The 23,955-nt window shown below is 34.9% G+C and overlaps 1 protein-coding gene and 1 pseudogene across 5 annotated transcripts in view; one reads left to right on the forward strand and one right to left on the reverse strand.

Moving 5' to 3' along the window:
• Robo1 (roundabout guidance receptor 1) overlaps positions 1-23,955 on the forward strand; it is an 820,976-nt gene that overhangs the window by 350,332 nt on the left and 446,689 nt on the right. For 4 of the 5 annotated variants that reach the window (XM_070030453.1, XM_070030457.1, XM_070030452.1 and 1 more), the window contains exon 2: positions 9,928-10,011. The exons of the other annotated variant lie outside the window; for it this stretch is intronic. In XM_070030453.1, the coding sequence (XP_069886554.1) occupies positions 9,928-10,011 (84 nt within the window). The remainder of the gene's footprint in view (positions 1-9,927; positions 10,012-23,955) is intronic. 5 annotated transcript variants of the gene reach the window in all.
• Positions 14,078-23,955, reverse strand: part of LOC138832630 (large ribosomal subunit protein eL8-like) — a 79,429-nt pseudogene continuing 69,551 nt past the window's right edge.

Genomic DNA, 23,955 nt, shown 5'->3' on the forward strand with positions numbered 1-23,955 from the left:
GAGTAGAGTGGTGAATCAAGAGTAGACCTGTGCTCCACACCCTGGTTACACAGAGCTTGCCTCCAGGGAGAAGTATGGAAGGATGCAAGGAAAATAACAGAGTCCAGAAAGGAAGAGAATGTAACCACCATTGTGACTAGGCTCACACTGAGGGAAAATCAATGGCGCTGGATGAATGGGGAGTAAGTCGTGCCTGCCATTGGACACTGCTAATCCCTGTGACCTTTAGAAAAGCTGAAAGCATAATATGACCCCAATAACCAGAATCACAATTAGAAGGAAGAGTGCAAAAGCGTGACTGCGGTTAGAAAAGGCAGACAATGATGTGCACTGCAGGGGAAGTTTGTTCCCTTAGTAGCTGAGTGAATGCCAACTTACAGATGCCCTTAATGGGTACAGACGGACAGCAGCCATGACTCTTAGCATCTGGGAGGAGGAGCAGGTGGAAAGGAACTAGAAGTTATGGCTTGACCTGGGGTCAAATGTTCATATGCCCACCTCCCAGCAAGGTACCAAGCCTACTTCTGTCTCTCTTTAAAAGGCAGCCGAAGAGGGGCAGATGTTAAGACATTTGGGAAAAGCGGTAGAGATGTCTCCCAACAGTGAAGAAATATGCCCGGTGATTTTATTATTAATTGTTGTTAATGTTGTTCTTCTCAAAAAATGACCTTATTTTTGTGAGTACAAAGCAACTGGGTAATTAAGCAAACTAAATTCAAACTGTCTGTATGGAACCTTTCTTCATGAGGAAGAGGGGCTTACCGTGTAAAAGTAGGGAATGCTTAGGACTGAGGAAACCAATCAGAAATGTCAAGAGCTATCCTCTAGAATTTTAACAGATACATTGTTCACTTTTCATATATATATATATATACATATACATATACATATATACATATATTCCAACTTTGTCACGTGAAAATAGAAACATTAAGTCTTTTCTCTTTACAGGAAGAATATGAAATAATATTTTTATTTATTCATTTAAAAATAATTTCTAATTGGATTAATTGTAAGACTAATTCACTGACAGTACATAACTTTTCAGAAATGCATTAAAAGTCTTTATGAATAGTTGCTTATTTTGTTCCCACAATACTCCTGTGAAGTACAAATCACTTTGTAATTTACAGATGAAGAAATGTGGGCAATAAAAAAGTATCCAGAGTTATACAGCTGGTGGACTTGTAACTTGCACCATATTAAATAAATATTATATATGCTTGATTGTAGTGGCCACATATTTTATACTTCAGATGAATTTAAGAAATTATTGGATCCTACCTGAATACCATTGCATATTTGTCCAAATAGCAGTGATCAGTTTTTAACGTATTTGTGAGGAATTGTATAAAATTTGCATACTGTGTGCTTAAAAAAAACAGAACTCAGTACTTATTCAATGTCTCAGAAATAATCATTATACCTTAAAACTTTACTTCTCTCTCTACAAAAGAAGAATGATTTAATTTCTTCCTGAGTTCAAATCATTGTTCTAGTAATTTAGATATTATTATTGTGCCATTCTGGTTCTTTAAAAAATGCAAGATATATTTGTACATATTCTAAGGGCAGCTGGAACACCACCTGTTAACTAACTCCAAGCACCATTTAATTAGCCAGTGTTGAAGTTACCTTATGCTTTGACTGGCAGGGAGTGGAATAGACGCAGATGCTGATCACAATAAAAGAAAAGCCTTTGAATACCAGGGCAAAGTGGGTGGAGAGAATAACTAAAAAGGCGACAAAAAAGAGAAAGCCAGAATTAGAAGCAAAATGGACAAGAAATTAACTCTCAGAGATAAAAGTTCAGAGCAACAAATCTCTGCAGATTAAATTCCATTCCACCAACATACTTATCACATCAGATGCTGTCAAGGATTTGATTTGAATAAATGCAGAACTTAGCTGGACAATTGGATTGGTTTCTAATCATATAAAAGATAGCAATCACTTAATATTCATATAAAAACCTCCCTGAAGTTTACTACCAAACATTCAGATATGTTGGGAAGAAAAATGTGTCACAGTGCAGAATAATTTTCCCAATTACTTTAAGGGCTGTACTTTGTCAATGTTTCCATTAGGAGAGATCTAGAAAAGAAATAAATGGTTTTTACACTATAAGCCTCTCTTCATCAATAGAATGATTTCCAAACAGAAGTCAGTCTTCCTTGTTTTGTCAAATTAGGTTGAATTTAAATGAGTTAAAAGCTTTTATTCTAAGAACTTTTACTCTAAGTTGAAGACTTATCCATTAATGCATTTACTTTCCTAACATTTCAGAAGTTTACCTTATATTTGTTGATTTTTATTTATACCTAAATTTTCATCTACATAGCTATATCTTTCATTGTTCAAATTAGAGGGTGCTCACAGAAAAACACCTTTTACGTACCTGACATAATACGTGAAATGCCTTATTGTTTACTAATAGAACAATTTCCTTCCATTTTAAGTTTTATTGCTATTTATTACACTTTTTTACAGTTTACCAATAATTCCTTTTAACATGCATGCAGGAAATACTAGTAAAACCCTAGCCAGAATTAAAGTTAAAAATGATTTTATTTCCTGAAATATATATTTGAGGGGATGTCCAGGAAAAAGATGACATTCTGTCAAAAATAATAATTTACCATAATGCAGCTATGAATTAAATATAAAGTGAATATAATATTTCAGATAATTAAAAATGCAAAGAAAATAATAAAGTAATTCATATTTGTTCACTTAGAACAGCTACTTCCATTTAAAATAATTGACTATAGCAAAATTATACCCCAGAATTTCATCTATACACACTTTCAATTACAATTCATAATATATAGCCACACTTTAAGTTTATTTCAAAAGGTATATCCTTGTCATACATCCAGAATAATATTATTTTCAGTACAAACTTTGCAAACTTTATTTAAAATTTATATTAAACAATTTCTTAAAATTTTCCATTCTTGTTTCTTAGAAGTTGCTTGCAATAACATACTCTTGAAATAATGTTCAAAAATGAACTTGATCCAGTCCAGACACCAGTAACTAACACCTGTCATCCTAGCTACTCAGGAGGCTGATATCTGAGGATCACAGTTTGAACTGAAGAGAAGTGGGGTTATGACTCAAGTGGTAGAGGACTAGCCTTAATGAAAAATCTCAGGGACAATACTCAGGCCCTGAGTACTGCCAAAAGGAAAAAGAAAGAGGAAAGAAAGAAAGAAGGAAAGACAGAAAGAAAGAAAGAAAGAAAGAAAGAAAGAAAGAAAGAAAGAAAGAAAGAAAGAAAGAAAGAAAGAAAGAAAGAAAGAGAAAGAAAGAGAGAAAAAGCAAAAAATAGAAAGAAGAAAGAGAGATAAAGAAAGAAAGAAAGAATGAAAGAAAGAAAGAAAGAAAGAAAGAAAGAAAGAAAGAAAGAAAGAAAGAAAGAACATGAGAGAAAGAGAGACAAGGAAAAAAGGAAGGGAGGGAGAGAGAAAGAGACAAGGAGAGAGGAGAGAGAGGGAGAGAGGAAAAGAGAAAGGAAGAGAGAAAGAATGAATATAAGAAAATCTGAATTTATCTTGACTGAATAGTTTGATCCCTAAATGAACAGTTTTGTTTTTGTTTTTGTTTTTTACTTCAGGATAACATCTTATACTTTATAACCCCTATTTTAATTATTTTAATGATAGCTATTGTATGTATGGCTAACTTCCTCACTAAATATTTTATCTTGTTAATAAGCAAACAGTGAAGATGTTCTGATGATAGACTTAATAGAGCTGAAAAATATATCTGTGAAGTTTTCTTATCTTACCATCCAGTGAGTGGAGAATAATTGATAATCTGGTTTCCTATTGTTGATTTGCTATTGAAATTCCATCTAGTTCCTTTAATTTGACTAGTAAGTAGAATCCATACGATATAGCAAAAACAACAATAATAATAACAGGGGAAAAAACAGTACTACCTTACAGTCAGAAATCGTCTATAATCAAATTTCAAGTCCATTCTTTCCTAGTTGCAAAATGGAGGGCAAAAAACCTGGAAGCTTTAGTTTCGGTATCTGTAAGATAGGAGCAGGGATGAGGAAGATACAGTATTGGTTAAGATCAGGAGAGAAACAGAAACATATCAGACTGGAGGGCATGTATAGATATTGATGGGTTAGATACATTTTAAATTTATATAAATGTTATTTATGATTAGACAGTACAGTATTCTTCACTTTTATTTCATATAGTCATCTAATCAACTAAACTAGAAAAGCAGTAACATGAATTTTGAGCTTACTTAGATAACTTGCTCTTTTGTACATTATTAAAATCACAAATTGCACTTATTATTAAGATTATTTTACCTAACCCAAAAGAACAAACTTCCTTGAATGCTTCTCTTCTCAACAATGTTATTAAGAATTTATTTTTTTTACATTTTGGATGAATTATCCAGACACTAAAATTTTTTTCATAAAAATTATACCTCAATTATAACATTTTGGTTCATTTTATCTAAACTAATTTTTCAGAATAACCATTTATCTCTTCTATCCCTTTGTCTTTGAAAGAGATATAGCAGCCAATAAGCTTGACTCTCCTTATAATATAAAATTAGAGATTTTACTATTTCAGATGCAGATTTCAATCTTTACATAGTTTTGGTACTTACTTTTGTAATTCATTGCCTATGTTTCTAATTAAATGTTCTCAGTACTCCATTAAAGGATCCATTCCCTGCATTCCTCTTGATTAGGAGGAAAGAATCAATGAGAATTGATCCAATTTGTAGAACACAATTCTCATATTGATAGTAGTTTATATTCATTTGCTTTTCCCTAATCTTTTATTAATGGTCATCTTCAAAATGTCAATTAATGCCAAATCTTTACACAGTAATAATGCAAATCTATGAAGAAACCAGATTGGAAATGTACAATAGGGGAAAAAAGGAATATTTTTGTACTATTGTCTATTTGCATAACTGAATATGACAGAAAGGAGTATACATCAGACAGAGAGGGTGTCCTAGAGTTTCAAACTTTGACATAAAAAAAAAAATGAAACATAAGTAACAAAAGGTTCAAGCTGAAATTCCAGGTTTTTCTCTTAGGCCTCTGCATTACAACAGTGTTACAGTATCACCATGGTATAATGGACAAGTCAGAGAAGTGTAGATAGAATATTAGTTGCAGGTATGAGTCTGTACACTGTGAAAATAATATTATTAGCTGTTTTAATCACACCACCAGTTCGAAGAGAAACTTTGCTGCATGAATTTTTGTAGCACAATATAGGGAATTGTTTGAACTGCTCAAACTTTTTTCACTTTCCTTTAAACATTTTTTTTCCTTTTAAACTTTTTTGAGTGTTTTCATAATACACTGAGTTGGATCTGGCTGTCACCCATTGATCACCAGGGTTGATTCGATGATCTGGCTGGCTAGGCAGGTGTCCCTTTCTCCCATACTTCTCTATATGCAACCCTCCTGAAGCTGAACATTGGTCGTAGGAGGCAACTTTCCCTGATAGAGGAGGACCAGTCTTGTCTTTGGTCAAGGGTAGATGAGTAACTGTACTTCCCAAACAAGCTCTCAGTATCCATAATATATTGAGTAACTGTTAACAAAGTGACGGTTTGGCTCTGACTTCTCTCAAGTCATTTGAAAGTTAAAATTTTTCAAAAGTATCAACCCTTAATTATTTCACATGTATTTTCTAAAACAAAGGCCTTTGTTGTTATTTTATTTTTTTGTAAACAGACTAAATCTCAACTCTTCACTGAGTTCAGGTCAGGCATTGTTTGCAGGAAGGCTTCATAGGATACACTGTACTGTATCACGCACCTGGCTTCTTACTCTTAGTCATTACTATTGATGATACTAAATTAAATCACAAAATTTCATTTAAATAAGAGGAACAAGAGATCTAATAATGTAGGCCAATCTACTGTATTATACAGAATAATGACTGGAATTAACCTTGAGGTTTGTATCATTGATCATTGCTGAGGGCAGATTTTATCTGTTTGCACCACAAGAAACCAAGAAATGTTTGGGCATGAACAGTGAAAGGCACATGGCTACTAGCTTCACAAGAGGCTGCATTTCTGATATAAAATTGTAATTATCCATCGGATTTTCAGACGCAGATATATATGATTGTGTGTGCACATGCACGTGTGCATGCACCAAGATTCCCATTTTGTGATTATAAAAATGATTCACATGATTTTATGGATATTGGGGGGAGTGGATACAATAGCATATGAGTTCATTTATAGCAATTTGATTTTTCCCTTACATCTTATACTATTGCAGAAAATGAATTGAAGAAAATGTTTTTGTTCAGTTGGTTCAGATTCTGAGTATATCACTTAAGAATTTTTTGCAAAGCTAGTTACCATTTCTTCATTAATTCATTGTCATAGGTTCAATGTAAGGTAGGTAGGTGGGTAAATGACAAGTACCTGCAACTGAGAAATTAAATGTCTAGTGTAATGAGAACCATGAAACCCAGCACCTGCCATGCCAGTGAATTTCTAGATGGAAGGAGAGCTTTCATCTCTCACAGCTGCACCTACTTCAATCCAGGATACATGGCCCTGAATCTGGAATTTGGATATAAAAAGACCTTCAAATACAGTCCAAACAAAATAGCCTCTCACCTCGTTATCTTCTAGTTCATTGCTCAAAAGAAAAAAATCAATATTATTTAACAAAAACGTAAGTCAGTATCAATGGGACTCTGAAATTGTCCTCCATCTCCTGAACAGTGGGTCAGGTGGCAAGTTCATGTTATCTTGTTATATTTTGACAAGAAGGAGGAGAAAGAATAAATAGTGGAGTTAGTAAAAATGGTACCTTTTGTTTCCTTTATGGCCAGCATATCATTAACTAGAAGGCAGCATGAGGTAGACAGAATGTGTCTTATAGATATGGTAAAATTCATTGATTTAATGCAAAGTCTATTCTCTTCTGATCCTAAAAAGGAGCCCAAAGCAGGATGCGTGAAAAAAAAAGCAACTTTGGGTAAGTTAAAGTTAGGGAAAAGCTTTAAATAGGCCTTTCCTTTCTAATGAGAGGAAACTGACTTTCCTTATCTCCATTGTTTCTGTAATACCACCATCATTCTCAAGGAAGCTTGAATAGTTGGAAACCTTATTCTAAGGTGAGGCAATGTAGTATAAACTACCAAATTTAGTTATATTATGGATGTGTGTGGATTTTATTATATTTTAATAAAAAAACTTAAAAAACTGCACATGAGTTTTTATTACTAGTTTCATGGACTTTTTATTATATTTTAATAAGGTGTTTATAAATGTGTGTGTTCACTTTAAATAAACAATAACTACATAAATTAGAAGTAGGACTTTCATCGACAATCTACATTTGCTACTAAAAAAGGAATTCATCCATATACTGTTTATATTAGAATATAGTAATACTGCAAGGTGGGGGGGGAGTTCACTGTGATATGTTCATCCATTCATAGCATACACTTTTTTAATATAATTTTATTGTTATTACCAAGGTGGTATATAAAGAGATTACCATTTTATAAGGCAGGTCATAAGTACATTTCTTTCTGGACAATGTCACCCCTTCTTTCACTTTCTGACAATTTCCCCCTCTTGTCCCTGCCCACAAGTTGCATAGGTCATTCTCTGTGTAGTACCTACTTTGTACCCTGACTTCATTTGTTGTCCCTTCCTCCCTGCATATCTGCACCCCCCCATCTTCCCTCCATAAAAGAAGGAAAACAAGCAAACAAAGCAAAAACAAATGTCATGACCAGCAAAAGCAACAATAATAAAAAGCCCATGTTTGCATTTCCAGAAATTTATTTCAATAAATAACACTTAAAAATTCAGAGGAGTTATGTGTCTGGGTTCCTCCCCTATATGTATCTTCTTTTAGTCTTGCTCTGTGCGCATGCCTGGTGGCCTGTATAAGTTATCATAAACAGTTGTATTTTATATCTAGCTTCTATGTATGAGAGAAAACATGCTCTGTTTGTCTCTCTGGGCTTGGCTTACCTCACTTACCAAGATCTGTTCTAGATATTAAAATATCTTTGATTGAGAAGTAGGGTAATCTCCTTCCTCAAAAGCCTTTAAATGTATTTGAACAAGAAAAATTTCTTCATTTCTCTCTGTCAGTCTCCTAGCTGGCCTCATAAACAAGGTTATATAGTTTATTACCCAACATTCTAGTGTCCAATACTGCCTCAAACTGCACCCCCCTAAAAAAAATCTGCTTCTCATTCTCTTTAACAGATGAGACCTAAAACTGACTTAAACAACATAAACAATTATTTTAAAAGCTCAGAGATGCTCTCCATGTCTAGCCCATTTCCAAAGTCAACCATATAAATAACTATGACAAATCCATAGCTAGAGAGGAGGCAAGTGTGAATAAAGCAGGGACTCGGATTGTTTTCCCCTTTTGTCTGCACTGAACTGTTTTTGATTTCCACTTTAGCCACATCCAGTTCATCCTATGACATTTTCAAGTAGGAAAGAGGGATGATGGGAGATGAGAGTGGTGGATTATTTATCTATTCTCCTTATTTGTCTATTTATCAAATATGCCATTTCCAAGAAGCACAGAAGGATGCATTTTAAGACTTTTCATTCCTTTTCAAAAATCTCTGCACCATTCCTAAATAGCGGTGCCTAAGAACCAGTGTGTTGACCCAGCAAAAGGCAAGCTGTGACACAAAATTAATGATGCCTGTGCAGCTCCTGGAGGGACATTACCTGTGAGCACTTGCTGCCTCATTCATAAAGTGACAGGCTTTTTTCCTGCAGTAAACAGCTGTGCCATTCTGCTGCTCATCCTGAGAAATCTTCTGTAGATCCTGGTTAAGGTGATCAAAAGCTTGCAGAACACTGCAACTGGAGTGACCTATGACTCCATCTGTTATTCGATTTAGGAGGGACACTCGTGGTTTTTATTCTTTCTGTGTCTGCTTATCAGCAGAGAAGCCATAAACACTATTCACATTTATCTTAACACACATGGCTGTGTGTGGATGGAGACAGGACACCTCTGTCTCTATCCATCCATCGCACCATAGCCACTGGAGATTGGACTCTGAGGGTTGGGCTCAGACTTTACATCTAAAATTCCCCACTGGGAAGTGACTGCAATTTGAATGAACATAAAAATAACATCTTTATTGAGGAAATGGGAAGATACAAAATATCTAAGTAGGGGGCTGTAACATTGAATCTCAAGCTATTTTGATTGTTTTTTTGTTGGTTTTTTTTTTTTTTTAGCAAAGCACTCTAAGTGAGATGCTCTTTTCTTCATGTACTCATTTCAATATTTTTTTCCTCAATCCATTAAGATGAGAAAGAGTTGCCTTCGGAAATAGAATGTTACGCCACTTTCTCTGCTGCTTCTAAGAAAAAGGACATTATTACCATCTTCTCTCTTAGTTGACAAGATCGCATTCTCCTCCTCCTCCCCTTCCTCCCCCTCTCCTCTGAGGTACAGTCCCTCGAGTCTGTAATTGCCAGGAGATGAAGCGATGATGGGAGTGATCAGAGTCAATAGCTTTGATTAACAATAAGGTAGGAAATTAGCAATGCTAGCATTCAGCCACCCTGCCCTCTCCCTCCTCCATATGCTCCCTCAGTCATGCTGGCCGCCTCACAGAGGGCAGTCAGAGCCCTTTGCCAGCTTTGAAGTGCAGGCAAAGGTGCAGGCAGAGAGCAGAGAATTAGGGAAATTAAGGAGAAGAAGGGAAAACTGCACCATGATGCTGAGACCGTCCCAGGCCTCAGCGTGCCGCAGGAGGGGCGAGGAAGAAGTGTGCTGTGTGTTGTCCTTGTGTGTTTTTTTGTCACATGTGGATTTCCTTGTGTCTGGACATGCTGTGATCGAAATGGCAACTACTGTTACTACTGTGACCCCATCAGCAGCTCTGGTGTTGTTTCCGACAGACCCTGAAGACCTAGAGAGGGGGAAGGACAACGGGACGCCAATCCCCACCTCCGATAATGATGACAATTCGCTGGGCTATACAGGTAGAGTCGTTTCTTTCGCAAATACTCACTTCCTCCAGAGATTTACCCATCCGCCTCCATCCATCATCAGCCACCTGTCTAAAATGATCTAATCCATCTCTGTCCCCAGCTAACACACAACTTCTCCTCGGTCCTCATTTCCCAGACTTCATTCTGTAGCTAGGAGGCCATCTGAAAAAGTAAACCCTTTCAGGAATAGAAATTTCACATGAAAACTGCATTACCACTTGTTGTTTGCTTGTGTTTAAGAGGAATCGGAAACTATGGTACCAACCTGTTTAGAAGCGTACATTTTTAGAGATTTTATATTTGATTAAGTTGCTCTCAGGAGAAAAAAAAATGTAAGACTACTTGCAGGTAAGTTGGTTTCCACATTATCTCTTTTGTTGTTGTTGTTATACCTCTAGTACATGTAGTCTTACAAATGACAGAAAGCAATCTCTGAATGATAAAACAATTTAATTGTCAACTTACATCTTTTGATTTTTTTTTGCCTCACATTTTTTCCACTTCTGAAGTAAATGAATGTTAAATTAGCATAAAAGTAACAAATTAATTAAATGTGTGGGAAATTATTTACCTGAGTATCTAAGAATGATTGACTTGAACCTATGCCAATGTTTTACCTATAGAATTTTAAGTACAGTTTTATAATCACATAAATTACACTTCTCAACTCTCTAAGATAATTTGAAATTTCAGATAAGAACAAAGAATAAAAGACCATTTAAAACATTAAATTGGATAAAGATACAATAGGAGTCTTGTGCAATATTATTAATTTATTATATCCTTTTCATTAGCCCTCATTAACAAGGTTTACTATAGATTTTGCTCTGTTTTGAGCTGTGGATAATTGGTCTGTGTGAAAGAAGGAATAGTTTGGAGTTAAATATAATGGAGACATTTTCTATGCCACCACAACTGAACAGACAACTATAGTAAAAAGAGAGTGATCTAGTAAACACATTACACTTTGGGATAAAATAATAAACTAATATTTAAAATTATTCTTTCCTAGCTTCAAAAAATATTCCTCTCCACTTTTTATCCAATCTTAGGTGTTAAAAATTGAATTAATAACAAAATTCATAACATCTTTATTTTATTTTACATTTTATTATAAAGGTGATGTACAGAGGGGATACAGTTTCATAAGTCAGATAACAAGCCACCTCTCCCTCATTTTGTCCCAGTTTTCTCCTCTAATAATAACTTTTAAAAAAGTTGAATATTGTAGTTCTATATTAATATAGCTATTTCATTCTCATTTTTTACTCATATTTCAAGAAAATAGAAAACCTTGAGGAGAGATGGTAACCAAGTTTGCCTAGTGCTTTTTCCACCACAAAGTTAGAACAGAGTTGTAAATATCATCCTAATACCAGTACACCAAAGGAGTCCATACTTATAAAGAAATCCAAGATAGTATTCTTTCTTAAGGGTCTCCTCATTGCCAATGTACCTTGTTTAATTGCCTTGTGTTCACCCAATCTAAGCAAACTGCATTGTTTAGATACACTAAATAGGATTTGTTCTTTGTCTCCAATGCATTTCATAGAAAGTATAAAAAAACCAACACAATTATGATAGGGCATTGAATTAGGAGACCTTAGGTAATGATATTAAGACTAAATGTTATATTATCTTTTACATTTTATTTATTCACCCTCTTGGGTTAATTAGTAGTCAGATTTCAGTTAGAAAGCATATCATTAGATGAATTAATCTAAGGTAATAAACATTTAAAATTATCTTTATATTATACAAGGAAAATAATTAAACGAATATAATTAATTGCAAAGTGACTGAAAGGCCATCTTCAGAATGATATTGTTCCTCAGTCTATAACATTTTGATATTCTAGTACTAAAGGAAGTTTACTTGGCACAATTTGTTTCAGAGATTTTCTGAGGAACTTTTTTTTATACTATGTAAATTAACTGTGGTACTGTGTCTGGCTTATTTTCATGTCTACTATAACTTTACTCATTCATACCTCCACTTGATGAGAAAAATGATGTAGATAGAATATCTTGGCATCTTGATGACTATGCTCAGAAAGAACTCAATTGGCTCTAAATTTGAAATAATCATTCAAAGTATTACTTGAAATTACCTTCTGACTTTTTTATCTTGTGTGTGTGTGTGTGTGTGTGTTTGTGAGCGCTGTGTGCAAGTAAAGTCTTTCCTAAGCCCTCAGATGATTGAGTGAATAAAATCCAAAGTTCATTGCAGAACATTCAATTCAGAGGAAAGTAAGATGGATTTTATATTCAGAAATGGTTTTACATATTTAATGTAAATTTTCCATAGTTTAGTACATCTGAAGTTTAGTAATTCTAGGTACAGCAACAAGAACACTGTAAGAAGGAAACAATACACATTTAGCAAACTTTCTCCTCTAACATATGCATACATATATGTACATGTATATATATATGTATATATATGTTATATGTAAGTGTGGAAAAAATCATATAAGTCAGGATGCTTTTAAATTTTATATTCATATTCCCCTATCCTCCTTTTTAAGCATTAAAATAGTATAATTATATGAAATATTGATCAAAGAGTAAATTTGATCAGAGTTTTTTCTGTACATCTTTGAAAATATCATAACAAAATGCCTTTGCACAATAAATATATTCTAATAAAAAGAAAGAAAAAGTATAATTTCCACTTCAAGCTAATTCATCAGTGTAGGACCTGCCCTGTTACTCAGGTCATTCAGGACCATCACTGCTAGATTGACCCATGAGAGAAAACCATGGGTCTTATGTCATCTACGTGAATTTATGTTTTCATTAATGATCTAGTCAACAAATGATAACAGTTGCTGTGCATATCACATACCATTCTTATCTTAATTGTTTAAATGATTTAGTGGAGAGACCCAGGGAAAAATGCTATGGTCGAGTTCAGAGAAAAAACATGTACTGATTCTTTTTCTATCTAGTGTCTTTAGATACGATCATATAAAGCCACATAAGGTTTTAAAATATTTCAATTTTACTGATCAATAAATGCAAAGCAATTTCTAAGGTCGCACTATGGTCTCTTATTAAAGTGGACTTGTGCATTATTTATAATGAAATAGCCCATTTCCTGTTTAACCAACCATGGCACAAATACTGGGGTTATTTAACAGTTCACAGAATATAGCCTTTGTCACAAGAACAAGTTAGAGAGAATTTCAAATCAGCAGTTTATGGGGCAGAAATATAGTCCAAAGAGCGTGAATATGTAAAAATCAATTGCTTTCTAAAGGAACTTCTGAAAAAGCCCATTGTTTATTGACTACTGGAAGAACATGTTATTTCACAAATACGAAAAAGTAAGAAATATTATCTAAGAATACTTACATTTCTGAAATATACACCTAACCCATGTGAAATTTATTTATTTCACATGAAAACTTTAGTCAATCACACAGAAAATGTTAAATTTTTAAGAGCAAGTAAATACTCAGGAAATGAATGGTAGCTGATCATGTCTTAATTACATTTTAATTATATTTTAATATTTAAAACATACTGATTATTATTGAAAATTAAACTTTATCAAGTTTAATACATATTGAATAATTCTGTGAATTGCTGTAGACTGTCTAAAATGATGTATAAGTTCTATCCTTCCCAGTTCCACAGTGGGAAAAGGTTTGTCTTAAGAATTAATCTTATAGTATTATATTAGAAGAGTCCTAAAATAAAAAAGCAAGTTATTTCTGTTTTGATTTGCATAAAACATAGTCATAAAGAAAGTAGAGTTGTTTCAAATCAAGATTTTTGCAGTCTTCTACTTGAACTCTACCTTATGGTAAGTTTGCATACAATTCTATTTAGAAGAAAACAAAATATTGTAAGACATGTCTTATATGTGAAAAGCATCCTTGACATATTAGTATGTTTATCCACATGAATTCAAGATAGCAAATGCAAAACTTTCAGATTTCAATAGCTAACCGCATGATAGCATTGATTTTTCCCCTGCATTCCTAACTTTATAGCTTAGTTTACACACACACACACTTTGTTTTTATGTCTTCAATAAAATCTAATAAAATCTAATAAATGCGCCATTTATATATGTGAATTTTTATGTTATCTTCTAAAAGGACAATTTTTATTATCTTCATGTACAGAGAAATCAATAATGCACACTTTAGTTTAGTGGGCCAGCTCCTGGCCTTGTCCAGTTTAGCAATTTGATCCACAGATTTTGGACCCTGGACGTTGCCTCTCTAGTGATGGTGGATCTCATGTCTGTCCGTCGCTTTAATTGGTCCTGATAGCTTCCACCAACTTGGCCAGAGATCTTTGGTCTTCAGAGGTAACTTGAGTAGAGGCAATGGTGGTGCCTATCTTTCTGTGGACGAGGTGCCCCAGCCTGGCTTCCCTTTGATGATGCAGTAGAGGATGCTCATCTACTGAGGCAGGCGGGAAAACAACCAGCTCGATGGAGTCCATGTCTTGTGTAAGCCACACTAGATGAGCCTTCTTGCTCCCTAACAAGGTGATAACAGTGTTAACTCCTGATCGAGGATTGCAGGTCTCTTAGTGGAGAGGTCTCCTTTGCTGGCAGCTTTCTTCTCACCTAGTGCCAACATCCTCTGCTTCTTCTCCTGCCTCACCTCTGGCCTGTATATGTGGGCCAGCTGAGGGAGCTGTGTTCCTGGCTGGCGGCCCAAGGCCTAGGTAAACTGGTTACTCTCAGGAGGTGCTTTCAGGTGCAGATAGATTACCCTTTGCAGCTGCAGCAGCATAGAGCAGGGCCAGTTGACAAAATGGGGGAGGTTCCTATTGGTCTGAAAGCCCTGTCCAATGCCAAGGATTTTAGGTCTTTTCTCAAATCGAAGATTCACCACTTTCTTGGCCTAGTCCTTCTTTGCGAAAGCAGGGGCCAGAGCCCTCTTCTTCCCCTTGGCCTTCTTTCCTTTTGGCAGCTTGCATACCAGGAAAGAACGAACTTTTTAAATGATTGTATTAATACCCACAGTAGCACTTATTATTGTTTCATGTTTGCGAGTAGTTTTAAAGCACTTTTTATGCAGTAACTCTGAGTTTTTATAATCCTATCTCTCAGGAAAGTCTTGTTATTAATAGCAAGATGTTGACTTCAGTATTCTCATTGAGAACTACTCTAAAATTAATGGCATAGTTCCAATCTTACAGATGTAGAATTTAAGTGATTTTGTTTAAGCTTTCTTCATCTGAACATATAGTAGAGGAAAATGCACATTAGCCATTAGCACATTAGCACATAATAGGGGTCTGCTTAATTGTATATTCATAATTGTCACGATAATTAATGCACATATTTTCTTTTCAAAAATCAAATAGGACAAAAGTTTTAAGGTAAAACAAGTATCTACTTCCCAACCTTTGAAAGCCTGTCCCTCCTATAACTTCATTTCTTAGTCTTCTGGATATTTCTTCTGATAGTTTCTTTTATACTTTTAAAGAATACACCTTTATAATACATTTTTCCCCTTCACTGGTACTGGGGTTTAATCTAAATGCTTGCTAAGCAAGCACTCTGCAACATGAGCCATACTTCTAAACCTTTATTACTTTAGTTACTTTGAGAAGGACTTGTTTTGCCTAGAACTCCCTCATAGCTGGGATCATAAACAGGTTACCATGCCTGGCTTATTGCTTGAGATGAGGTTCACCTCGAAAATTAAGTATTTTATTATTATTTTATGTTGAATAAAAAAATCTGCTGGCTCATCTATGGGTTGGCACTGTAAATATTGGAGTAACTTCATAGGTTTGTTATGGTAACAAGTGAAATGAAAACATAACAAATGTCCCACTTAGGCTTCGCATGTCAGAGGTTTTGTGTTCACTTTGGCCCCTTCCATTTCTGAGGTAGTAATGTGCTGTCTTGACACTGTCTTCCATGATTACAGTAGAAAAAAATAAAAGCCATGAATTTTTCTTAAAACTTGGACAATTCACTTTCCATTATCTTTAAAACTTGTAGACCTCATTTTCAATTATCTTTTGTGCAACAGAATCCTGATCTTTTATGTTTCTGGGCATTCCTACCTTTGTAACTGAAAGAGCCAAATATCACTTCGTTCATTGTATGATGTATAGGGTTTCTTTGATTAGAGGTCCAACTGCACTGACTTCCAAGTTGGCAAGATAAAATTGGGGTTTCAAAAAGATTTTGTTTTGTCAAGAGGTCACTACTTTTTTCTAAAGCCTTACATATTTATTATGAATCTTCTACTGGACTTGCAAAACCGGTGCCCAGAATATACCAATACTACACAATTGGCTTTCCTGAAGTGAATAGCCCAGCTAACAAAGTGGTTTCATTCTTTAAAGTGATCCACAAGACAGTCTTCTCTTGCTCTGAGTCACAGTTAAAAGTAGTAGCATTGTAGATCACTAAGCTAAAAGGGGGAAATAATTCATCTATATGTGGGATCTGTTTCCTCCCAAATCAGAAGTCACCAGTAGGCAATCACGTTTGGAAAAAAAAATATGATTCAAGAAGCAGCCATTTTGTTATTTCCCTTCCCCTCCCCAAATTAGAAAAATGTATATACAAGATACAGGTCATGGACATCAAATACAATGAAAACAGGGGTTATACCATGGGTGAAGAACATACAAAAGAAACAAAAAAATAAGAATACAGGTTTACCCCTTGTAACAATGAGATGTACAAGACACTGTTGAAAACAAACGTTACAACTTGGGGGAGAGGAGGGAAGAGTTGGGGAGGTGGAGAGGGAAGGAATGGTAGGGGAAAAACAAAGGAGGAGGTAACAATGCTCGATAGGAAATATTCTCATTACCTTACTCATGCAACTGTAACCCCTCTGTACACTATTTTTACAATAAAAAGCATTTTAAAAAGCAGGCATTTGTCTTTTACTTTGGAGAAAATACAATTGGACTCCCCAAAATCCACAGAGATAATAAACAGCACTCTAAACTTTTGTGAGATTTATCTCCCATTCCTTGAGATATATATGCCTTAGAAAAGCTTGCAATATATCTCCTACTTACAACTCTCCAAGATCTATGAACATGATCTTTTCATTCTACTGGCACCAGATGGTAACTGGGGGGTAGCAACATTGTCAGGAACCCAGAGGAGGGAAAAAAAATCAAAGAGTAGATATTAATATAGATAATATACAATAGTGAATGTGAATTAAAACTGTAAGTCAGGTATTGTTTATTTACTTTGGAGAGAGGAATACATTTCCAGAATTGTAGCTACATTTAATGTGATGAGGTCTCTGCTAATTTCCTTCTGCCAAGTTATATCTGAAAATCTTTAATTTGAAATTTCTCACTCATTTAGTAAGCAGAAAATTTCATCATGCTCTAAATCCTATATTTCCTCTCTAACAGACTAGAGAAGTAAGTTTAGATAAGATAAGAACAAATATGTCATGGACGTTCAATCTTTTGTGTTGATGTTGTTAATTCATTTTCCTCCAGAGACATGGGAGTTAATTTTGTTTTTATGTTGAATATAGTAGCAATTCTTTATTTTTTAATTGTTTTTTTGTGAAAATACTGTTCAAAGGGGTTACAGTGACATGAGCAAGGTAATGAGTACATTTCTTATCCAGCATTGTTGCTTCCTCTGTTTTTGCTCTACCATCCCTTCCCTCCCACCTCCTCAGCTACACCCCCAACCCCCCAACCCCCACCGTTACACCCACCTCCATCCCCCCACGAAATTGTAAAGTTCATTTCTCAACATAACATCTTGTACATCTCATTGTTGCAGTGGGTCAATCTGTATCCCTATTTAAACAATTTCTTTTTCTCTCTTCCCCTCAACAAAATATACCAATATCAAATACAGTGAAAACAGAGGTTATCTTGAATGATTACAAACAAGACCATACTAAAGCTACCAGCACAACTATGTTTATTGCAGCATTATTTACCATAGCTAAGATATGGAACCAACCCAGATGCCCTTCAGTAGATGAATGGATCAAGAAAATGTGGTATATATATACAATGGAATTCTATGCCTCTATCAGAAAGAATGATATTGCCCTATTTGTCAGGAAATGGAAAGATTGGACAAAATTATATTAAGTGAAGTAAGCCAGGCCCAAAGAAACATAGGTCCCATGGTTTCCCTTTTTTGCAATAATTAATATAATTTATGTCTGGGACAAGCAGAAAAGGTCAAATAAGAGAATAAGTGAATAAGTCAAATAAGTGTTAAGTGAAATGAACCCCAAGATAGGGACCCAAGTGTTTTTTCTTCCTTGCTATTGTTTCTAACGTATTTATATAGTGGCAGGTTCTAAGGAACTTATACCATGCAAGATATATTGAGGAAACATTGGGTCTTCCTGACTCAATGATGTATTCAAGAATTGGCAAGATGCTTACATGGTGGATTTTTAGGCACTCTGATAGATGTGCCTAAGATAAAGTTCTTGATTGATGAAATATAGTAATATCTCCAGGTATGAGTAATATCAATAGCCTGTATTTCTTTTCTTCACATCAGACATCCTGATGAATGAGCTTTCTCTCAGAAAGTTCAGAAAGAAAAGTATAGCCCATGGGGCTGGGAAGGTGGCTCAGTGGTAGAGTGCTTGCCTTGCATGCATGAGACCTAGGTTCAGTTCATCAGCACCACTAAAGCAGAAAAAAACGGGAAGTGGTGCTGTGGCTCAAGTGGTAGAGTGCTAGCCTTGAGCTGAAGAACTGAGGGACAGTGCCCAGGCCCAGAGTTAGGCCCCATGACTGACAAAAAAAAAAAGAGAAGAAAGAAAGAAAAAAAAAGAAAAGTATAGTCCATAGCTATGATTGTATTACAAAATCTGTTTTACAGCTACTGGCCTCTCTTCTAATTTCAGGCTCCTCCAATCCTGTGAACTTGGTGAGGAGTGATAATCTAGAAAGTAGTCAAAGGACATGCCTTTGCAATACACCACTTAAATCAGGTCTTTATAAAGCATCCCTTCAAACTTTTTTATATAAAATTAATCAGATCATATTAAATTATTGCTGTTTCCAATTAAGAAGTTATGACCATTCAGTAACCATAGGATATCCTTGGATTAATTTTTAGATAACAGACTTACTTTGTTAGATGACTACTTACACTTGACCCTGACTCCTCCTCACCTTATTACCCACACTTAAATCAGAGAATAATCCAGGCACACAGCTCTCCAACCTAATCCCTGAACAACGGACAAAACACACTGCAGTGCTGTTCAATGATGTAGGAGCATTTCTCTGGAGTATACAGAAATTTTTAACATTACTTCAGTGAATGTTTTCTAAGCCCTTTCAGGGACAGTTGGAGGATGGAAAGTATGTTCTAAATTCACTCCAACATTTGTATTATCCTCACCATCACTTCAAAGCAGAAATAAAATTCCATGGATGTAAGCCACATGTATCGTTTAAAATGTACTAATATTCACATTTTAAAACAAAGTAAGAAAAAGTAAGTACATTTGTTTTCAAAATTTACATTTGGCTTAACACAATGTACTCAAGGGCTTATTATTTCAACCTATAATCATCTGAAATATACACTTGTGATATTTTACTGTCCCTTTTTGCATTATTTTACACACAATGAAATCTTGATTTTGGATTTCCCATATGTCAAGTGCTTGATAATCACATGAATTCCTCCCTTTCTGACATGCCAAAGAATTTTTGGCATCTAAATTATATTTACTGAGAACATTATTTGGGTCTAAGTTTCTGTGTTAGCAAGCACACAGCTAGAGCCATTTCCAGCTGCTACAAGGAACCCTTGAATACCAATCTGTATTAAATAAAATAACATTAATAAATTTAGACACTTTAAAATCTTTTTTTTCCTGATTTAGCACATTTACAGTAGTACCGCCATTGATGTTCTCCAAGTTTCTGTTCATGCAATTTAGTACAGCACCGTCTACAAAGCCTACTACACAGTCTACTTCTCTTCCTGGTTTTGGTATGCAGCTGTTGAGCTTGACTCCAGTCCCTTCTCTGGAGGAAATGAGGAGCTCTGCAGTAGAATGTGGTATGATTTGATTTTTTTTGACCATGCCAAGAACAGGTCTTTATGTGAGGCAGGACCAATTTCATACAATGGAAGAAAGGGATTTTATTGCAAGCAAGGGGAAAACTAGAGGCCTACGGAGATAACATGTGCTCAGATTTATCTGCACCAATCCACCTGACAATTTCCCATTGAACAGCCTGTCCATTCCCCCGTCAATGACGCCATGTTATATTGCAATTCAATAACCGCAGCCTGGCACAGATGAGACAGATTTTCAGCTATGCTGGCCAGGTAGCTATCAGACCGAAGATATTGTCTATGTACTTGATGCTGAGCCAAGAATTTGAAACTTAGGTGAAACATTTTGAGACTAATAAAGAAGCAGGAGAAAAAAAATGTGTAGTCCTTCTCAATATTTGTAAAGTTTATCATAGCCTCTTATAGATGACTACAGGAGAGCTTGGCACTGTCATGTTACTACCAGGGCCTCATTGACAAATTATTTTCATTGTATTCACTTTTGGTCAAGCAATATGTACAGAAGTCCCAGATTCTCATTCTTGCTGTGCCCTGGCCGACGATTGGCCTCTTCCTCATGGTTCACCTCCGTCCTCAAACCTTTGTTAGGGAAGGTTAACTTGAAGGAACCTGATATTTTTATAAGAAAGGGACCGTACATGATAATCATAGATGGTTCATTTCAGAAGCAGACAGTATTCTGGACACAGTTGAGACATGATTTGCTTTATGGGTTGCATATTCTAAATCTGATTTGATATTATCCAATGTTTTCCTGGAAAAAAGTACATAGTTTGCAGTAGTATGCCTAATGTTATATTTTATGAATCAATTTAAAAATATATATCTTATGAATATATTTTATGAATCAATTTAAAAATTAAAAAAGAAAAATGAGTAGAATGGTCAATTGGTGGTTATAAATTACTAGTCTAAGAAGACAAATTAGGCTGGTTTTTGTTGTTGTTGTTGTTGTTGTTGTTGTTTTAAAGTCCAGCAAAAAAAAAAAGAACAACAGTTTACATGTTTCTTTGGAGCAAGCATATTTTATTCACTCCAGAAACTGAGTATCAAAAACTGAGGTGAGAGAGTTCATGCCACAGGCTGAAGCAGGAGGATTGTAAATTCAGAGCTGGCTGGATTACATAGTAATGCAACATAGTATTGATTGTCTAGCAGTTGCTTTACGAAGTACTCTACCACTTGAGCCCCATGCTCCATTTTTTTGGTTGTTGTTGTTTATTTTTCAAATAGGTATCATGTTTGTGCCACTGCTGGCCTCAGTTCACAATTCTAGCTCAGTTTCCATAGTAGGAAGGATGAAATGCTTGTGCCACTATCCCCAGATTGTTTGTGCAATAAAGTCCCACTAATTTTTGCTCATGCTGACCTCAAACTCCAATCCTCCTCTCCCACTTTCTTTATCTGTAATAACATGTGTATTACCATAAGCAATAAATAATTCTTTAGGTTAGAGTTTTCCTAGTTAGTGAATGAATGAACTTGGAACTAATTTATTAATTCTGAAAGTTTAAAATGTCCCCCTGTTAACATTCACTGTAATAGCTTCCATCTGAAAAGCATGGGACTCTGTTTATTTGGCCATAACAGTTTGGCCAAGTTGTTTTTACTCTAAATATTTTGCACAAGAAGAAAATAAGTCACAGTGAAATGACAGAGATTTCTCTGATTTGACACACTATCAAATTCAGACAATATAGCCTCTGTTCCCAGTTGCTTTTAACAGCACTGTAGCAGTCATCTATAGTAAGCTTCATGTATTATTAATAATTGCAAAGTCAGCATGCCTACGCTTTCAAATTACCCCAGTTATCCAATTAACCCGTGGTTAGTTATATAGCCTTTAGTGCTTCTTTTTAGGAACCGACTAATGAATTTCAGTATAAATGATTATACAAGTGGGAAACAAAGGTCACAGAAAAGTGGAACACTTCATAACCACTGTTACATAAAACATTCTTTCTTCCCCCAAAATCAATTTTAAAGATTGAAGTTGCAACAGCACCTTAGTCGATTTTAATTCCAGGGATAATCAGTGAGTTCTATTAAAAATTTGAAAATTCATAATGCTAGATTAATTTCTCAAGTATACAACCTTAATTTTACAGATGTTGAACACACACACACACACACACACACACACACACACACACACACAGAGTTAATGATATACACTTACCTCAGGAAGCTAGCTATTTCTAGGAAAGTGAGAGCTAGAAAAGAATTGGAAAATAGTTGTAGCAATTTCTACAATAGTAAGAATGTTCTACTTGAGTAGAGAATGAAATGTAAATTCAAGAAAACAGATTATATTTGTTCGTGTGGTACATAAGTGAATGTTAATCATATTTGTGCAGGTTTCTCTCTGTGGAAAATGTCATTGCATGACTTCCCATTAAAGAGTTTTAAGAAATTAACATTAATTCTTAAAAGTATTGTAGGTCTACCAGGTTCTTTTATTTATTACAGAGTAACTTTGTATCTCATGTGTAATGCTAGCATCAGCATCTTAAAACTGATATATAATTGAAGGTTAAACTTGTTTTAAATGACACAACTATATTGCAATAAAATTAAAAGAAAAGAGCTCCCAAGCCCTACTTCTTATTAAAGATGCTTTTGATGTGTTGTGATTTTAGTATCCATACTAGTCAGATATTTTGTCTCTTAAAGACCTAGTCCAGAAAAAAAACTTACAAATGATATTTTAAAAGAATCAAATACAATTTAAAATTCAAATACAATATAAATATTTTCACCTTAAAAGCACTGAGACACACAAAAATCCTTTCACCAAGAACTCTACAGAAGTAAATTGCCATTTCTAGAAGAGGGTTTTCCACTGAAATCCTCATTAGGGAAGATGTTCTGAAGAGAAGCTGTCAGACTATTCACTCTATGATTTAATCAGGACACTATTCTGAAATAACTAGTGACAGGTTACTCCATTCACCATAGGTCCTAATGTAGATGTAGGGCCTTTTCGTTTTGTCCTGTTCTCCTGTTATCTATTTCTCTCAGATCTCTGCTAATGACAGTTATTGTAAAAAGAGAAATCTTACCCAATAACTAGAGAGTTATGGCCTTTAAAAATTAAACAGAGAAATGGCTAGAAACAAATTTCTGTTGTTACAATTTTGCCTTAATGTAACAAATTTCTCTAGTGCTTAATTCAGAAGGAAGAGTTAGTATGAATGTATTAACTTTGTACAACAATTGAATGGTCATTAAGGTGTGTTACAGACATCTGAAAGTGACTAAGCAAGTGACCACTGAATACCAAGAAATAAAGCTAAAATGAAGCTTCCATGCAATTACAGATGCATGGGGTTTTCTTTCGTTCTTTCTTTTTCTTTTTGTTTTTTGTTTTTTGTTGGTCATGGGCTTGAACTATGTGCTTGGGCACTGACCCTCAGCTCTTTAGCTCAAGGCAAAATCTCTACCACTTGAGCCACGGCGCCACATCTGGATTTCTGGTGATTTATTGGAGATAAGAGTCTCACGGACTTTCCTTGCTTTGAACCAGGCTCCTCAGATCTCAGCCTCCTGAGTAGCTAGGATTACACTAGTGCCCAGAAGAGTACTGTAAAGTGAACATAAAGTATGATTTATTCTTATGTTGAACTAGCATTCTGATTTCTAGTGAGGAATCATTTGATTATTTTATTTGTGTTCTACTACAACTGATGTAATCTGTGTATTGTCAAGTTCAAGGGAAATTTTTAGTTGGTTTTAAGATCATACTTATTTATTTCTATGGATTATAAATATAAAATATGATAACTATTTAAAACTTCTCAGAGTGCTGTCAATTCCTAAACTTCATTTACATAAACAATACAAGAAGTTTCAGACTATATGGATATTACAACACAATTTCCCAGACATGTG

Source organism: Dipodomys merriami, unplaced genomic scaffold (genome assembly GCF_024711535.1).
Source record: "Dipodomys merriami isolate MVZ:Mamm:240054 unplaced genomic scaffold, mDipMer1.0.p SCAF_2, whole genome shotgun sequence".
NCBI classification, from domain to species: domain Eukaryota; kingdom Metazoa; phylum Chordata; class Mammalia; order Rodentia; family Heteromyidae; genus Dipodomys; species Dipodomys merriami.